Consider the following 16,754-nt stretch of genomic DNA (forward strand, 5'->3'; position numbering starts at 1 on the left):
AAGTTGAATGCATAAAATATGTTTCATTTCTTTATATCATTTCATTTACCAAAAATGTGCATGATAAAATCAGATGTTGCAAAAACAACAAATAAGATATCAGAAAATAAATAAATGAAATGTTTTAATTTTTCTTTACCGTCGCGTATAATTCATAGATTAGAAAATAAAATGAACTCATCAGCTTGTATTTGCTTAATTTCAATAGGAATAAGTTTTGAATAAATATAATACATACTTATATCTTTGATATATGTAATTAATCAGTTAGAATTTATCTAAAATCACATTAAAAATTCTGCAAGGCTGCACACGACGGATTATAAGGATCTAACAAAGGCTGCCGGTACAGGCAGGGATATCTAACTTGAGGGTAACTGTTTACGGCAGTAAGAAGGCTCTGCCGAGTTTCCGCTAAACAATTACCCGAGAGCTAAACATTTCGGTCTGTTACGACAGCTGGTGTTTATTCTTTTTCTTGCATATTACATATTAATAATATTTCGGAAAGACATAACAAACACTTATATTTTCATTTAGCACTTTTTCTTATAGTAAAATTCATTTATAACGACAAAATGACGTCATTCTAAAACGCAATTCATTCGTAAAAGGCGCACGGGAATGACGTCATTTAAAACACAGTCCTTGTCTGACATGGGGTATGACAGGTTTTTCGGTGTAAACGTTAGATAATCTTATTAACATGCGTATTTTTCTATCGTGCTGACGATATGTATTAATTTTTAGATTAGTCCAACAGTCTGAAAAAGAACCCTACTGTATACTTATAAAAACCTTTTGTGTGACTAACCGGACACTTTAATGACTACGTTGAACAAATAAACCTCGGAGATAAAAACATGCAAACTTGATCAAGCACTTTGGTGTTTTATAAATGTCGACGACGTCGCGGTCTTTGAGCTGTGCCGCTGTTGCGTTCCCATGGTTATTTCAGGCGACCTAAGGCGGTACTTTGCGCAGGTATAAATCTAATGAAGAAAACATGAAATTTGTCATCATTAAAAACAAATCCGAGTAATTCTGGATCATGCTTTGTTCGTCTACATGATGTACACGCCCTACTATAACTTTGATATGTAATATACCTTAAACTTATAGTCACCATGGAATACAAGAATACATGTATATGTATATGGGTGACCTGTTCCAGTGAAGAGTAAACCATTTAAAGCGAATAAGTCTATAACGGGAGGTCTCTAATACCATTAGTAAGTATGTTGATAGTGTTTATTATCATACATGAAGAAACATGTTGTTGGTAAGTGTAAAATTTATACATTGTAATTCGATATTACATTCATATTGCAAGAATAAACTGTTCCAAAACACAGTACTATCAATTACTATAGTATGTTCATTCTTAATCGCTTATACCTCTACCAACCTTTTTTCATGACATAAGTTATAAGAATATATTTATTTTATTATATAATTGCATTTCTATTGTTGTTATCAATATTTAAAAAAATGAAAATGTGCATATTACAGATTGAGTTCACTTTAATTGTTTGAGCTATAGTAAGCACAAACCTCTTAAGAGATATATATGTGAAAAAGATTTCTTACTAAAAAAGAAATTTGTATAAGCACAGAAAAAAATAGAAAACAAGTAAATAAAAACAAAATAAAATAATGCCTAAAAATCATAAATATTTCTATACATAAAAGTTGTTCGATAAAAGTTATTTGTTATTATTTCTATTATTTTGTTTCAAAATCTAAAATAATTCTTTAGAACATGACGGACTGAAGAATTTCCTAATAGTTAAAAATTACACTGAAATTTCTTACACCTTTGGAAACAAAAGTACGTGACAGCACATTTGACATGTCATGTGACCAACCAAATTAGCCGAGCACCGAACCATAAAAATATTTTTTTGTTTATTTTTCCTGCTACTTATTTGAAAGGAATATGACATAGTTTTTAATACGGAATACTTCCTTCTTTGGACTGACCCATGTGTGATAAATAAAGACCTTTAGAAATAAATGAAAAAAAAAATATAACCCCGCACGTATTGGCGATCATTGTTACAACTTGACCACGCACTTGCTCCAATATATAAAACAGGAAAACTCCTATTAAAAGCTCATCTATGGTCATATACTATTTAATACTTACAATTAATTTTGCGGAAACAGACATCATTGACATACAATGGAAATCATTTGATTTCTAAATCGCAATATATATGATTTTGTCCTAGATTTAACACAAGATTTAATTAGTCAAAACCACTTTTCCTTGTTTTTGTGGGAAGACTTAAGTGATTTCAAGAAAAAAAGTATTGTCTTTTTTATCATCCTACATCTCATTGTGGTATCTCCTTACAGCAACGAGGTAGTATCATCATTTGTTTGTTTATATTGAAGTTATAAAGAATACAACGGGAAAAAGAATATTTTTACTGAGATAACGGATTTCAGTGAACGGTAAGATAACTTGCTTTTATTTTTAGTAAACAGAAGTTAATAATTTAAATTGTAACATCATTTGTAAATTATTCTTCTATAATTGTACATGTGTATTAATTATTTTAAGATAAAAAGGAACAATATTATATAATTTTAAATGTCTTGCAACATTTATTTTTGTTTCCGGAAATATGAATTATTGTACATTATATGTTTAACGTTGAAGATATTCAGTTATGAATACGTGACCAGCTGTTGAAAAAATGTTATTTAACACTGTACCTGAATCATGTCTATTTGTTTTGCATAATCATTTAATAATTCAATTTGAAAATATCAAAACCTCCGTGTTAGCCACAATCATGTTTAAAGCTTGTTTAAATAAGCATGTTTTAGCGTATTTCAGGGTGTTTTAGCGTTTTAAAGCAGCACGCCTCCAGATTTATCCTTATTTTCATGAAAATTTTGATGTATTTAAAAGTAAAATATTGTAATGTGAGCAAAGAAAGTAATTAACACATTGCAATCGTTATAATCCACGTAAATTATTAAAAAGAGGTCATAATATTCAAAAATAGCCCCTACTGCGTTAGTAACGCAGTAAAAATATGGTGATAAAAACTGCAAAAATCAGTCATTAATTGCACACAAGATATAAAATATCACTTGAATCTTTTATTTGTTTACTTTTCTAGAAATCTAAGTACGTTTTTCCCAAGTTTAATTTTCTTGAAATATTTTGGCTCATCTTGAGGCATGCATATTTATACCAAAAATAAAGTCAGTCATCTAAATGGTTTTAAATTCATATATGATACATATACATATTGATATTATACTCTCAAATGAACGAATTCCCAGAGAAAACTGTCCTCCACCTTTAAAAACACCAAAACATAAAACAGTTCACCTGAAATACTTTTACGTTGTTGACCGTATGAAGTTACAATTTCTTCATTGCTAGATTTAATTGGTTTTCATTTACCATTTAAGCCACATATATACATGTATACTAAGTGTTACATTTCAAACCAACTTTCATAAATAGAAAGCCGATGTAGCATTAAATTTTGACCCCGTTAAAATGACTCCTTGGATCAATGCTTAACTTGGAGAATTGACCCTGGGCCATTTTTAGCTTCAAAAATGATTTTATCTCTACCGTTTGAGTTTTGCAGATCCTATTTAACCATGTAATTATTCCCTTCCATGAGAAATTTACAATTATTGTAAAATTGTAAATGATCTAAGTATTAATATAAGTGGGATAATGTAAAACATGTGATCTTTTTAAAGCCATTATAACATATCAACTTTTATAAAATATTTCCTATTCTTTTTCATATTTTGTTTTTCAATAAACAAGGAAGTTGTTAAGGGAGTGGGTATAAAAACATGAAAATTCTGCGACATTATACACATTTGTGAAGCATTATAATTGTCTAATAGAATCGCCTGTATTCAACAGAAGTAAATATATCAAACTCTAATCCTGTTGGAATGAAATGAAATGATAAGTCTTTACCATTTAGTATAGAGCCGAACCAGGCAATACATACGTGTAGCCTGAAAAGACTCTTTAATGTTGGTTGCTCAAGTTTTGTACTGTTATATTGAAGTACAGACTGTTCTAAAAAGTACAAGGCAAAAACAAAAACAACAACCAAAAACAACAACAACAACAAAAAACAATGCTTATTCATTACACAATTTCAGCAAAGCAAAGTCATGGATACAACTGTACCATTATTTAATTTATATTTACCAGAACTACGCATTATCTTTCACGAACGATATTTTTTCTCGCTCGTTTCATCCTTAAAAATAGTTAGCAATACAGTTAATTATTTAAGAAGTTGAAACGGTAAAGCAATGGGAAATGAGGACTACAAATTTGTATACATTGCAAATTGTGGCTACTTAATATAATATTATTCTTGTCATGCAATAAGTAGTTAGTTAATAAAATATCCTCCTTTCCATACAAGTATCATCGTCATGTATTTAAAGCACTTATGTATTTACGATGAGTCAAACAAGGAAAAATTTAGAAGAAAGTTCATACAAGTGTATAAGTGGCCAATTTAAGTGAAGACCAAGTTTTGATAGGTGTTAGTGTAAGTATAATTGTCATTTTACAATTATAGTTCTGTAGATAATTGACCAAAAAAGAAAGGAGCCAGAAACAATAAAAATAAAGAAAACGTACTTGAAAGTACTTATAGAATTATGAAAAAATAATTATTATTCAAGTTCGCATTCGAGAATCCAAAAATGGAAAAAAAACATCATCAACAACAACACTGTATGGTATATATTCTATAGATAAAAATAAGCAATCTTATAAATTTTCTTTATGTTTTCAGATTAAGATGAAAGATTCAGTCTATTAGGCGACAAACAGCTTCAAACAGATAATGCGATAGGAATCTTCATCTTTTACAGATATCTTTAGTAAACAGTGCACAATTTTATTTGCATAGAAAAATATTACTTCGAAGGATAATCACAAAACAACCACTCTGGAGCACGTGAAAACTATGGCAACCTTTGTATATTCAACAGATTTCAACAACGCTACTTTCTCAACTGCTAAAATGAGCGACGACAACAATTTATCTACAACAAGTTCTTTCAATAACGACAGTGACCTTTACGACAACACTAGCATTTATTTGGATGACTACAATAATTCCAATCATTACGACTACGGATATAATGAATACGGATCTTATGAATACGAAGAATATGTGTATGTTGGCTACCCTTTTGAAAGACCTGTTTACTTGTATATTTGGAATATACTTGTTATTTTACTATTTTTGGTGAACGTCGTTGTAATTTCAGTTTTGATGCGCAGAAAGATGCGCACTGCAACAAATATGATTCTCTCCGCCATTTCAATATCAGATACAATGACTGGACTTGTTACCTTGCCAACTTACATCATGGTGTATCATAATACACAGGATCCGCTGCAATATGAAGATGATTCTCACATTAATAGCACAAATATTACACAACATTATGACACCCTGGTCACTCAACCTTCTGTGGATGTATATTTTTTAACAAAGGACTTGTGTCGTGGATTTATGTTATCAAAATATTTCTTATCTAAAATGTTTCACACTGTGTCAATTTTTTTGACATTGTTTCTTGCTGTTCACAGATACGCTTCGGTTGCCTTTCCACACAATTCTCAACATATTTTTTCCATCAGAAATACCGTTATATTTTGTGTGATAATCTTCTTTGTCTCACCACTCCTTCATTTGTACCACGTGGCGACAGATAAAGCGGTTGATGGCTTATGTCAATGGGAGCTTCGCGAGGATGGTTGCGGAGGAGACTGTATCTTTCTTTGGATATTGTTTATAGTTCGTCATTTCATACCTTGTGTCAGCCTAACAATATTCACTGTTCTTTTCATTAAACATTTACGAGGTGGTGCACGGAATTTTCAAAACGCAGATAAAAACTCTCCACAAACATTGAAACGAAGGGTAGAAAATCGACGTATTTCTACCATTGTAATAGGTATTGTAGTGGTGTTCCTTATTCCCGAGATACCATACGGAGTTTTCCTCCTCTATCATGCTATCGACAAAGCAACAACGAATGGGGACAATTCCAACCTGGAAGTCAACAGAGGCATCCATATGGGCTATGAATTGCTTCTTGTGCTATCTTTCAACGCAAACTTTTATATTTACACATTTTTGAACAGGAAGTTTCGTAAATGTTTGAAACGAACATACTTGTACCCACTTCAGAGATTTGTTGGAGACCAGAAGGGACTTTCTATTTCAAAATCGTCTTCAATATCTACAAGGGCCACAAGAAAGACGGACTGTGGATCCTCCCAAGGAGCAATGGAAATGAAGTCGATGCAGACCAGTAGTTCGGATAAGTCTGTCACAATGCAAACAAAGTTGCAATAGTAACATTCTTGACGGCAGTAAATACATTCATAAAAATGGACTTCGGCTATCTTGTGTTTACGCGAACACTTGCGATCGAGCAAATAAAATTAATAAATGAATAAAAATAAATCAGCGAGGGAGTTAGTGAATGATTGTGTGGGGAGTATGAATGTTGAATTTGCAGAGTTTTGTACAACTATCCATGTCCTCTCTAGTTTTTAACATTTGATAGTAGGATATAAGACTGTTTAAAATAGTTAAGTGTTAAACAATGCTATGCTTTTAATAAAATTGCCTTATAAAATTCAGGTTGGTGTGTACATCTTGACACACTTGGATTTGTAAGCTTTTTCTTGTGTACATTTGTGATTGTATATCCATCGTTTGAATCAGTTCTATTATTTTCAGTTGCGTTTTTAAAAACAAAATTGTTTAGTCTAGCCTTGCTAAAAAGATATGTACACAAATAATACACAAATAAAAGAATACATAAATAAAAGGAAATTCTAAATCATTATAATAGTTTATATTTTAAACTATCAACACTTCTTTCTCCAAATTTTGCAAGATCTAGAGATTTGGTCACTTACAGGACATTTTAGACAACATGTTTATAATAAGTCCTCAATATATATTTTCAATATATTTGATGCCGTAAAACTTTCAAATTTATACAGATGAATACAGAACTAGAATTCGTAAGCAACAACGGCTTTTATAGTTTTAAAGTTAACAATCAACTTTATATTATATTTGATACTTAATAACTTTGTTTAGAATATTTAGTAAAACATGAAGTAAAAACTAACAAATACAGGGTGGAAGTAGAGGTTTCCTAGCATAAAATGTTTCGTATTTTGACATTTTCTATAATGACCCTTTTGATAACAGGTTATTTAAGATGCTGCCCCTTTGTCAGACAAAATTGAAAACGTTGCAGGATCGGTTTGATTGAGCGAGTTCATGGACGGTACTGGAAAGTGCAAACTACATTTCATGCCACTACAATAATGATCTTCATGTACAAAAATATAATAAATAAAATAAGATGAAACAATTGTAATTTGGCATAATCGTAATTCTAAAAGGCGTTTAAAATATGTGCCATTCATTGTCATAACCAGGTGATAATTCTGTGGTATGTTAAAAGCTTATTGGATTTTCCTTTTAAAATCCTTTTATTTATAAAATCATTCTGTTGAACAACGACTTTTTGTTATAATCATATTAGCAGGAGGAGTCGAATCTTGATACAAAATATCAAACACTGTTTTGCCTGCAGATGAACCAAAAAGTATACTGTACTTAAAACTAAGAGAGTTGATTAGGAAAAGTCCAAGAATGTCATTTTCTTCTGTGTACTGCCTTATATTGTATATAGTACGGATGTGTCTACTGTGTACCTGTTTGATATTCACTTATCAATTAACTAGAGTAAGTTTTATCATGTTTGCAATGCATCCTGTAGCAATTGTGTATACAGTGTTTAAAAAAGTCATAGGTCTCCAATTTCTATACGGATTGTTAAGGTTTAATTTTAAAAGCCGTCATTATTTTAAGTATTTTAGTTTTATAATATCAGAAATTAAATGTTAATAAAAAGTGGAATTTATACAAGACACTCATTATACTGTGAATTCATAACGTTTGAATTTGTTAACAAATACATAATTTAGATTGCATGCAATTTTATCTTTAAATAGTCTTGTGTTTTATAGGCTAAGAAAACCACATAGAAAATATTTACTGGACTATCTATTGCGAAAATATTGTTACTTTTTCAGCAAGTTATATGTGCTATGTAAATGTCTAAAATAAAAAGTATTTACATACGTTCAAGATTAGTTTTGTCTTCTTCTCTCTCCATATAGTAGCTAAAATCTGAACAAACACGTATATGGTGTCGTGATAGGAAACATAGTTTCAATCTGAAACCAACCAGTAATTGTGTCGTGTGAGAAACATGGTTTTGACCTGGAACCAACCAGTAACAGTGTTTTATGAAGAAATATTGTGTTGACCTTGAACCAGTCAGTTATGGAGTCGTTTGAAGTATCTTGATTTTGACACCGAACCAATCAGTTATGGAGAAGGGTAAGGAAACATGGTCTTTACCTGGAACTAACCAGCCATGGGACCGGCTGAGAAAACATGGTCTTTACCTGGAAATAACCAGCCATTGGACCGTCTGAGGAAACATGGTCTTTACCTGGAACTAACCAGCCATGTGACCGGCTGAGGAAACATGGTCTTTACCTGGAACTAACCAGCCTTGGGGCCGACTGAGGAAACATGGTCTTTACCTGGAACTAACCAGCCATGTAACCGGCTGAGGAAACATGGTCTTTACCTGGAACTAACCAGCCATGGGGCCGGCTGAGGAAACATGGTCTTTACCTGAAACTAACCAGCCATGTGACAGACTGAGGAAACATGGTCTTTACCTGGAAATAACCAGCCATTGGACAAGCTGAGGAAACATGGTCTTTACCCTGGAACTAACCAGTTATGGAGAAGGGTGAAGAAACATGGTTTTTATCTGGAACTTACCAGCCATGTAACCGGCTGAGGAAGTATGGTCTTTACCTGGAACAACCCAGCCATGGGGCCGGCTGTGGAAACATGGTCTTTACCTGGAACTAACCAGCCATGTGACCGACTGAGGAAGTATGGTCTTTACCTGGAACTAACCAGCCTTCGGGCCGGTTGAGGAAACATGGTTTCGACCTGGAACTTACCAGCCATGTGACCGGCTGAGGAAGTATGGTCTTTACCTGGAACTAACCAGCCATGTGACCGACTGAGGAAGTATGGTCTTTACCTGGAACTAACCAGTTGTGAGGAAACATGGCCATGACCGTAAAGGCGTCTTGTGAGGAAACCTGGTCTTGAACTAGAAACGATTAGTAATAGAGTCGTGATTGGACAATGATCTTAATTAGGATAATGGTCTTGATCGGCAACAAACCAGTAATGTTGTCGTGTGACGAAACATGGTCTCGACCTGGAACTGATAGGAAAGAGTGTGATGTAAGGAGACATGCTCTTCACTCCAATACTCTTGTTTCTAAAATTGTTTTATTCTAATATAGATTAAGTCTTTATTATCGGCACTAAATTAAGTAGGATTGTTATCACTATGAACATAAAACCTTAACAACTTAGTTGTCACCGCTTCCCGAAAAAGTTAATGGTCTATTAACATTCGGAAATTTTTAAACTTTGTATTAAAAATAACCATGAAATATTCAACTAAGCTTAGTCTAAAAAGAACAAGTACAAATGTTGCTGCAATGCAGCAATTGAGAAACTCCGCGCAAAAAAATGCACTAATTACAGATACCTTACCAAATTATTCCTACGCGCAGGTCATGTTATATTCAGATTAAGTACTATTGTAGATTTTTTCCCGAATGTTTTGTAAACCATATTTTGCATAATTATACTTATCTTATGCACTGTCCATAATTAAAAAGAGGGGAAAGATATTTAATATAAAAAATGCTTTCACTGATGCCTACCTGGTAAGGAAAGTAATTCCATTGAATATAAACAAAACTTACAAGACTTGTAAATGTGATGTGACTTGACTGTACTGTGTTCTGTTTGTGTCACTACTGTAGTCAGTAACATAAGATGAAAAAAATATCAAAGCCTGTTTTTTTTATTATTATAATTGTAACAAATATACAAATAGTAACAAAAGAGACTTATGCTATAATGAAGTAATATAACATGCATTTTTTTTCATGTCAAATTTAAAAGAAAAATGGTTTCTTTCAATACTGAAAGTAGAACACACTCTGGAATGAAAAAATGGGATGAAATGCAAATAGACCAAATTCAGGAATGTTTTGATTGTTATACACGCGTTACATGGTGAATTTTAGGCAGGTATGAGGAAATTCACTAACATCATGTTCGTGCGAGTCAAAGATATAAAAGCTTTTTGACATTGGTGATATATATAAAAAAACTAATGTTAATTGATTTATTTGGAGATTAATATACTTTCTTGTTGAATTGCTTTAAAACCATTAATAAAAAACATTACACTTCATGTTCAAACTGCAGATCCTATCAATGATGCTATCTATCTATAGCCTATGCTTCATGAGGGTCTATCCGCTCGTAAGGCCACAACATGCAGCTTTCACTGTCGAGTACTGGCCCCGGACATGTCACCAGTCAGAGTTAATTTTGAAACACTTTTAGTGGTATGCAATACCAATAATGCCAATGAAATGCAACCTTATATACTAAAGTTTAATTATTTCAAAACAACCACTATATCAGCATGTTATTATTAAACATTTAATTTCATAAATATAAATTAAGAATAATTATCAAAAGCAAAATTATTAAAGTCTTATGCCTGAAATCTTCTTTATATTGACAAATACAATCACTATTAGTATACTTGATATGCTGTGTGTAAATGTAATTTAAAATGTAACAAATTATAATTTCATGTACTACTAAAATAGGGAAATAACAAATTTCTACTAAGTGTCAAAAATCAGAACATTTATAGCTATTTTCATGGACAGCAGAACTGCTTTCCGGTTCTCATTCATCAATATGACATGCTGCGAATCACCGAAGGGGAAACCAATATAGAAATCGAAAGGAGTTCTTGAATGAGGATTTATTTTTAGCTGTAAATCGAAGGGATTAATTGATCAAATCCGGGCCCATTGACAAAAAAATAGTAAACACAAATAGCTCCGCGCCTGTGGGCGCGGAGCAATAATCAAGAATTGTTCAAAACCTTGGTATTTATACAAGTATATTATTAAACGTAATGACTGCTTAATTAATAATTAAGTCGAGCAATAAGGATAAATTTGCGTATGGTAGGCTTAAGACGATGAATGATGTCTTTGGTGAATAATAATATACAGCTGTTCCCCTTGTAAGATTTGGAATCTCTGAGTTATTAATTTTCTTGTCCCTGTCCAATGATATAAACTGACGAAAAATCGCCTCAGTCTTCATTTAGAAATATCTTAATAATATGCAACAAGTACTTTTTCTTCATTAAATTTGAGAAGTATATAATCTAAAAATACACGTATCATTAATATGGTATTTGCCGAGATGTATGAAAAAAATATAGATGTATGTATTATATGTATTATACATATATATATATATATTATAAATCGACTTTACATTTTTGACTGACGCTCTAGCAGCCCACACCGCAACTACATAAAATAATATTCATATTCGTACAATTATATTTGTGATATTTAATTTCACTGATAATGTTTTATAATCACATCTTTTTGGTTACCTTTACTACTGTCTTTGACTTGTTCTACAAAAATAACTATTTTCACACTATACGTTACCTGTTTAGGGTATAAACATTGTCAAAATTTCTTTTACAACAAACTGATTATGCATCTAGATACATCATACATTTATCACTCGTCAATGATAAAGGGAATACTTATGTAAATGCTATAAATTTACATGTATAAGGAAAATTAAAAGGAAAGTACTTATTGAAATTAGAGTTAATTACAATTCTTCGAAAAAGAAAAAGATAAAGAAACAAAACATGGAAGAAGGAAAATTAATGCTTTATCTAAAATTGTCCAGATGTTTACATTCTTATTAACATTATAATTAGCAGGCACAGGTGTACGATACGATACAAACAAGCACTTACAATGCGACTTCTATTAAGCGGCTCTATGCAGTGCTATAAACATTTTACACAATATTTTATATCAACAATATCGATTATTACAGAAGTAACACTTCACTATAAATCAAACTGCTATAAGCAACACATTTCAGCGCCCGCCCACTAAATTGCTTGTCTTATTGAGATTCGGTGCTAGGGAGCGTGATACATGTTAACTTTACATTATGACTCCAACAAATAGTCTAAATCAAACCGAGTCTGTTAAATTTAGATCGATTTCATTTCTCTCATTCGATCTTCACTTTTCCATATGTTCATTATTCTACAGAGGCTATACTGTTAGATATTAAGATCGTGTCTATTACATCACAAGTTAATTTGAGCCGCGTCATGACAAAACCAACATAATGGGTTTGCGACCAGCATGGATCCAGACCAGCCTGCACATCCGCGCAGTCTGATCATGATCCATGCTGTTCGCTTACAAACTCTATAACAAGTAGAGAAACCGATAGCGAACAGCATGGATCCTGATCAGACTGCGCGGATGCTGGTCGCAAACCCATTATGTTGGTTTAATCGTGACGCGGCTCATATATAGAATCCATTTATGATGACATTTTGTCCTTATAACACATTGAAACAAATATATAAACTTCAAGTTATATACAGCGCTAATATCTATAACCTAAAAGCCACTTGACTTTGATCCCGGAAGGTATTAAAGCAGTTAGAGTTGTAGATCAGCAAGCTTTTTCAAAACCAAAAACGAAGAAATAACCATTCATTTTACTCTATATTGCTAAGGAGGATACACTAAGTTTTTTAACCATGGATAACCAGGTGATCTGAAGCATTTCTCTTTCAAAAAGTATATGAGCTCGTAATATTTCACACAATCCTTGACAATATCTATATTCTTGTATCGTTTGTTTGTTTGATTTTAAGCCACACTGACGCTACAAAGGTCATATAGTCACTGTCTAGCTATACTAGTGGAGGGAGACCTCGGGTGCCCCTTCGCAGATTATTTCAGACAGTAGGATCACGTAAGGTGGATACATGAAAGAATCAAAGTCACAGACAGGATTCGGACTTACAGCGGTGACGGGTCAAAAAGTTTGAAGTTGGCGCCCACGTACTTTTACTTGGTACTTTTAAAATGATTCTAACATATAATTATTCTTTACACAAAAAATAAATATTTTTCCAAAATAAAAAATAAATGTATTCATACTATTGATACAACAAAAATCTGATATTTCATTCCTAAAGATTAAAGGAACCCTTCTGATGTTGTTTGAGCTGAAGAGAGCAGATATACTTGTTCAAGATACCTGTACAATTGCATAAAGAACTAAACTTATAACTCGTGTGCACAATTATAATTCATTCCCTCACTTCGTTTTTTCTAGAAGTATCATTTTTGTGTGTGCGAAATTACCCACAACGAAAAGATAAGTACTTCTTTAGTTTACATTTTAAGTGTTCCATTTCGTCTATATAAGAATATCAAACATTGTATTTTAGGCATTAAAACGTTTAGACCTTTAAATTATGACTAAATAACAGAAAATGATATATAAAAATCGTCTGGATTTTACAGCCTCAGTTAAATATTATTAAAATTGTGATAACGTTATATTTGACTGTTAAACACCTGCTAAACCCCCATTCACATAGGCAAGTTTATCTGATCATTTCTTTCCAAGCGTGTTAAATTTTCTGTGATATTATCACGATGAACAAACCTACATTTTCGTTACGTTACACTTTCTTGCATTCTGTTTTATCAGACACAATTACATCGTTACAATGTCTTGTGTTCTGTTAACGTATCTACCCAATGTGGAATTCTGACGTGTGTTTCATAACACATTTCATAATAACAAACCATATCATTTTCTTAAATTATAGCTTTATCAAAATTGTAAGTATCATTTTAATGAATTATACAAGGGACCGACGTTATAACGTTACTTGATTAATAACCAATTTAAAAATAACAAAAGCATCAATCTATATTTTATGAGATACGAATGAGGATATCAAATTCGACAGATTATCAAGTTCTAGTACAATTTCACAGCATTTTTTTTTTGCCTATAGAGTTCCAGATATAGTTACATTTATTGTTTTTCACTTTGTACATAGGTCATCTTATTTATTAACATATTATCAACTCTGTCTAATGTAAAAGTACAGGACACAAGACAGTGATGTGACACTTAATTTGGACAATGTCAAAATAACACAAACCTAATATATGGATTACTACTAAAACTATTTTTAGTTTTATACCGGATAATCCAATCAAAAGTATTTCATTTTGACAAACTTAAAATAAAGTATCTTCAGAAATGAAATCATTTCATATGTAATGATATGATAATTGAGGGACATAGTTTCCTTAAGGCCACGAAGGTCGTATACTACATACAATTTTCTAGATAAATGAAAAAAAAAATATAAAAATTAATAGAACAAGATAGGAAAATAAAGGTTTATCCATGCAGGCACATCAACGTTGTTTCGACGTTGAATTATGGTCAGATTTCAACGTTGAAATAAGGTTGGATTTATATTCGGATTTGAAAGTTGAAACAACGTTGAAATTTCAACGTTGATACAACGTTGCAGCTTCAGCGTTGGCACAACGTTGAAGTTTCAATGTCATTTCAACGTTGAAAACCCACCATACTTTAATTTTTGGATATAAAGCAAAGTAACCAAGTTTAACAAAATATCAAGACAATATTAAATATTTCAGATATTTTATTTCAAAAATACAGTTCAAGTGCAGCTAAAATTCACTTTAATAGTTTTAACAATTAAGCTAAAATCTGTTCCAATCTTTTCTTCTAGATCTTTCTGGGTATGTCAGGTGATCGAGTACTTCTTTGGCTGTCTCTTACTGCTTCTGCAAATAAAAATAAGAAGTTTGTTGTTAAAAGTGACTTGGTCAATCTCAAATTATACATATAATTACTCAACTTAGTGATTTGTTTTTATCTTAAAATGCTTTTATCTAAAAATTTACATCATAAAACAGTATAGAAATTGAAACATAGCTAAGTTTGATATTGACAGCAAAAACTGTATATAAGACAAAAAAATCTTTTTAAAAAGAAACTATTTAAAAGTCTCACCTATGATGTGTAAGAAAAACTGCTCCCCGTCAGTTCCTTGCAGCATATTCCCAAGAAATTAACATTCTAGGCTCTAGCTAAGACCATTTTATGCAGCATCCTGAAACCAACAAACATGTAAATTTTATATCAATAATGTTACAGGAATATTCCGATAGAAATATATTTTAAGACAAGATAAATATCCAGTAGTTGAAAAATTTATACTTTGTATTGTAAAGAAATTCAAATATATAAATTAATAAGAATAAATTTCAATTTAACAAACCTGACAGTCCCTTTCATGTTGAATGTATGGTATACAGGCTACAGCTGCAATACTCTAAATTTCAGCCAGGACCAGGATCTAGAATATAAAATAATATATAATAAAATAGAAATAGATTTATTATTGAATTTACGACTATTAAACTTTAACACTCAAATTTGTTATTTAACTTAATAATAATCACTATAATGTATTTTTATTTTTTTTCAAACTAATAAACACTGCATTATACTATCAATAAAATATAAACATAGTTATATATATTGACGAATCGTCTTGGGACGTAAATTAAGTGGGCCGAACTACTTTATAGGTTTCAATTTTAGAATTGATTAAATTTTAAATAGGATATAGTACAGACAAATGTTTAATAATATGAAAAATAAATTAAAGAAAGACAAGATATGTAAAATCATAAATTGCCAATGACATCAATAACTTCATGCTTACAAGGCCTACCGAACCCAAATCATTCAAATTCAATTAGGTCGCGAAAACGTGTCAAATCAACTCAATCATGTGTTTATATCTCTCATTTATTTCATAAAGTAAATTAAAGTAGAATTTAAAGAATAAATAATAATATTTTAGAAAATAATCAGTAAACTAAAGTAAAACATAACATAACGGTAATACCTTCGAAATCCAAATAAATTGCCAATCGTGTTGTTTTCAAATTTTCCAAACAGCGCCACCATTTGCACGAACGATAATCATAGACACAACAAACAAAATCATAGACCGAAACAATTACTTCCCCTGACCAGCGTTATTTTATAAAAATGTAAATAGTAATCCACATAATGATACAGATATTAATTTAGATCAAACATTTATAGATAATTCAAATGTCTATTTAAATAAAGTCATAACGCAAGAAGAAATTCTAATTTGTATCAACAAATTAAATAATGGCAAGGCCTCGAGTCCTTCTGACAGTATAACAAATGAATATATTAAGAGTACAAAATCTATGCTTTTACCCATCTATGAACGTCTTTTTAACATAATTCTTGATTACGGACATTTACCGCCTGTTTGGCTGGAAGGCTGGATATATCCAATTTATAAAAATAAAGGTGAATCGAAAAGCACTAATTCTTACAGACCAATAACAATATTATCATGTCTTGGTAAATTATTCACTGCTGTCCTAAATTCTAGGCTTAACAATTATATGGAAGAATTCAATCTCCTAAATGAAGTACAAGCAGGTTTTAGAAATGGCTACTCTTGCTCGGACCACTTATTTACATTGCATACATTAATTGAAATTTTAAAGAAGCGTAAACAAAAACTATTCTGCGGAT

The 16,754-nt window shown here is 31.5% G+C and overlaps 1 protein-coding gene and 1 long non-coding RNA gene across 3 annotated transcripts; one reads left to right on the forward strand and one right to left on the reverse strand.

Annotated features, from left to right (window-relative positions):
• The first annotated feature begins 2,233 nt into the window (after positions 1-2,233).
• On the forward strand, positions 2,234-8,207 carry LOC132736276 (sex peptide receptor-like). 2 transcript variants are annotated; one of them, XM_060723376.1, is made up of 2 exons: positions 2,234-2,460; positions 4,809-8,207. In XM_060723376.1, exon 2 carries the CDS (start codon positions 4,983-4,985, stop codon positions 6,384-6,386), a length of 1,404 nt encoding a protein of 467 aa, XP_060579359.1. In that variant the 5' UTR covers positions 2,234-2,460; positions 4,809-4,982; the 3' UTR covers positions 6,387-8,207. The 2 variants fall into 2 exon arrangements, with proteins under 2 accessions (XP_060579359.1, XP_060579360.1); XM_060723377.1 differs by lacking the exon at positions 2,234-2,460 and adding an exon at positions 4,639-4,657.
• Positions 8,208-14,784: 6,577 nt separating this feature from the next.
• LOC132736269 (uncharacterized) lies at positions 14,785-16,208 on the reverse strand. Its single transcript, XR_009626559.1, has 4 exons — positions 16,081-16,208; positions 15,445-15,522; positions 15,177-15,276; positions 14,785-14,947 (listed from the first exon to the last, which is right to left on the reverse strand). It is a non-coding gene; the product is annotated as an uncharacterized LOC132736269 (long non-coding RNA).
• Between the last annotated feature and the right edge of the window lie 546 nt (positions 16,209-16,754).

The sequence above is a fragment of the Ruditapes philippinarum genome, unplaced genomic scaffold (assembly GCF_026571515.1).
Source record: "Ruditapes philippinarum isolate M1 unplaced genomic scaffold, ASM2657151v2 ctg2721_1_1_1_1, whole genome shotgun sequence".
NCBI classification, from domain to species: Eukaryota; Metazoa; Mollusca; class Bivalvia; order Venerida; family Veneridae; genus Ruditapes; species Ruditapes philippinarum.

Bases quoted from the DNA above. Each gene is read 5' to 3' on its own strand.
- LOC132736276 (XM_060723376.1), top strand. From the start codon at position 4,983: ATGGCAACCTTTGTATATTCAACAGATTTCAACAACGCTACTTTCTCA.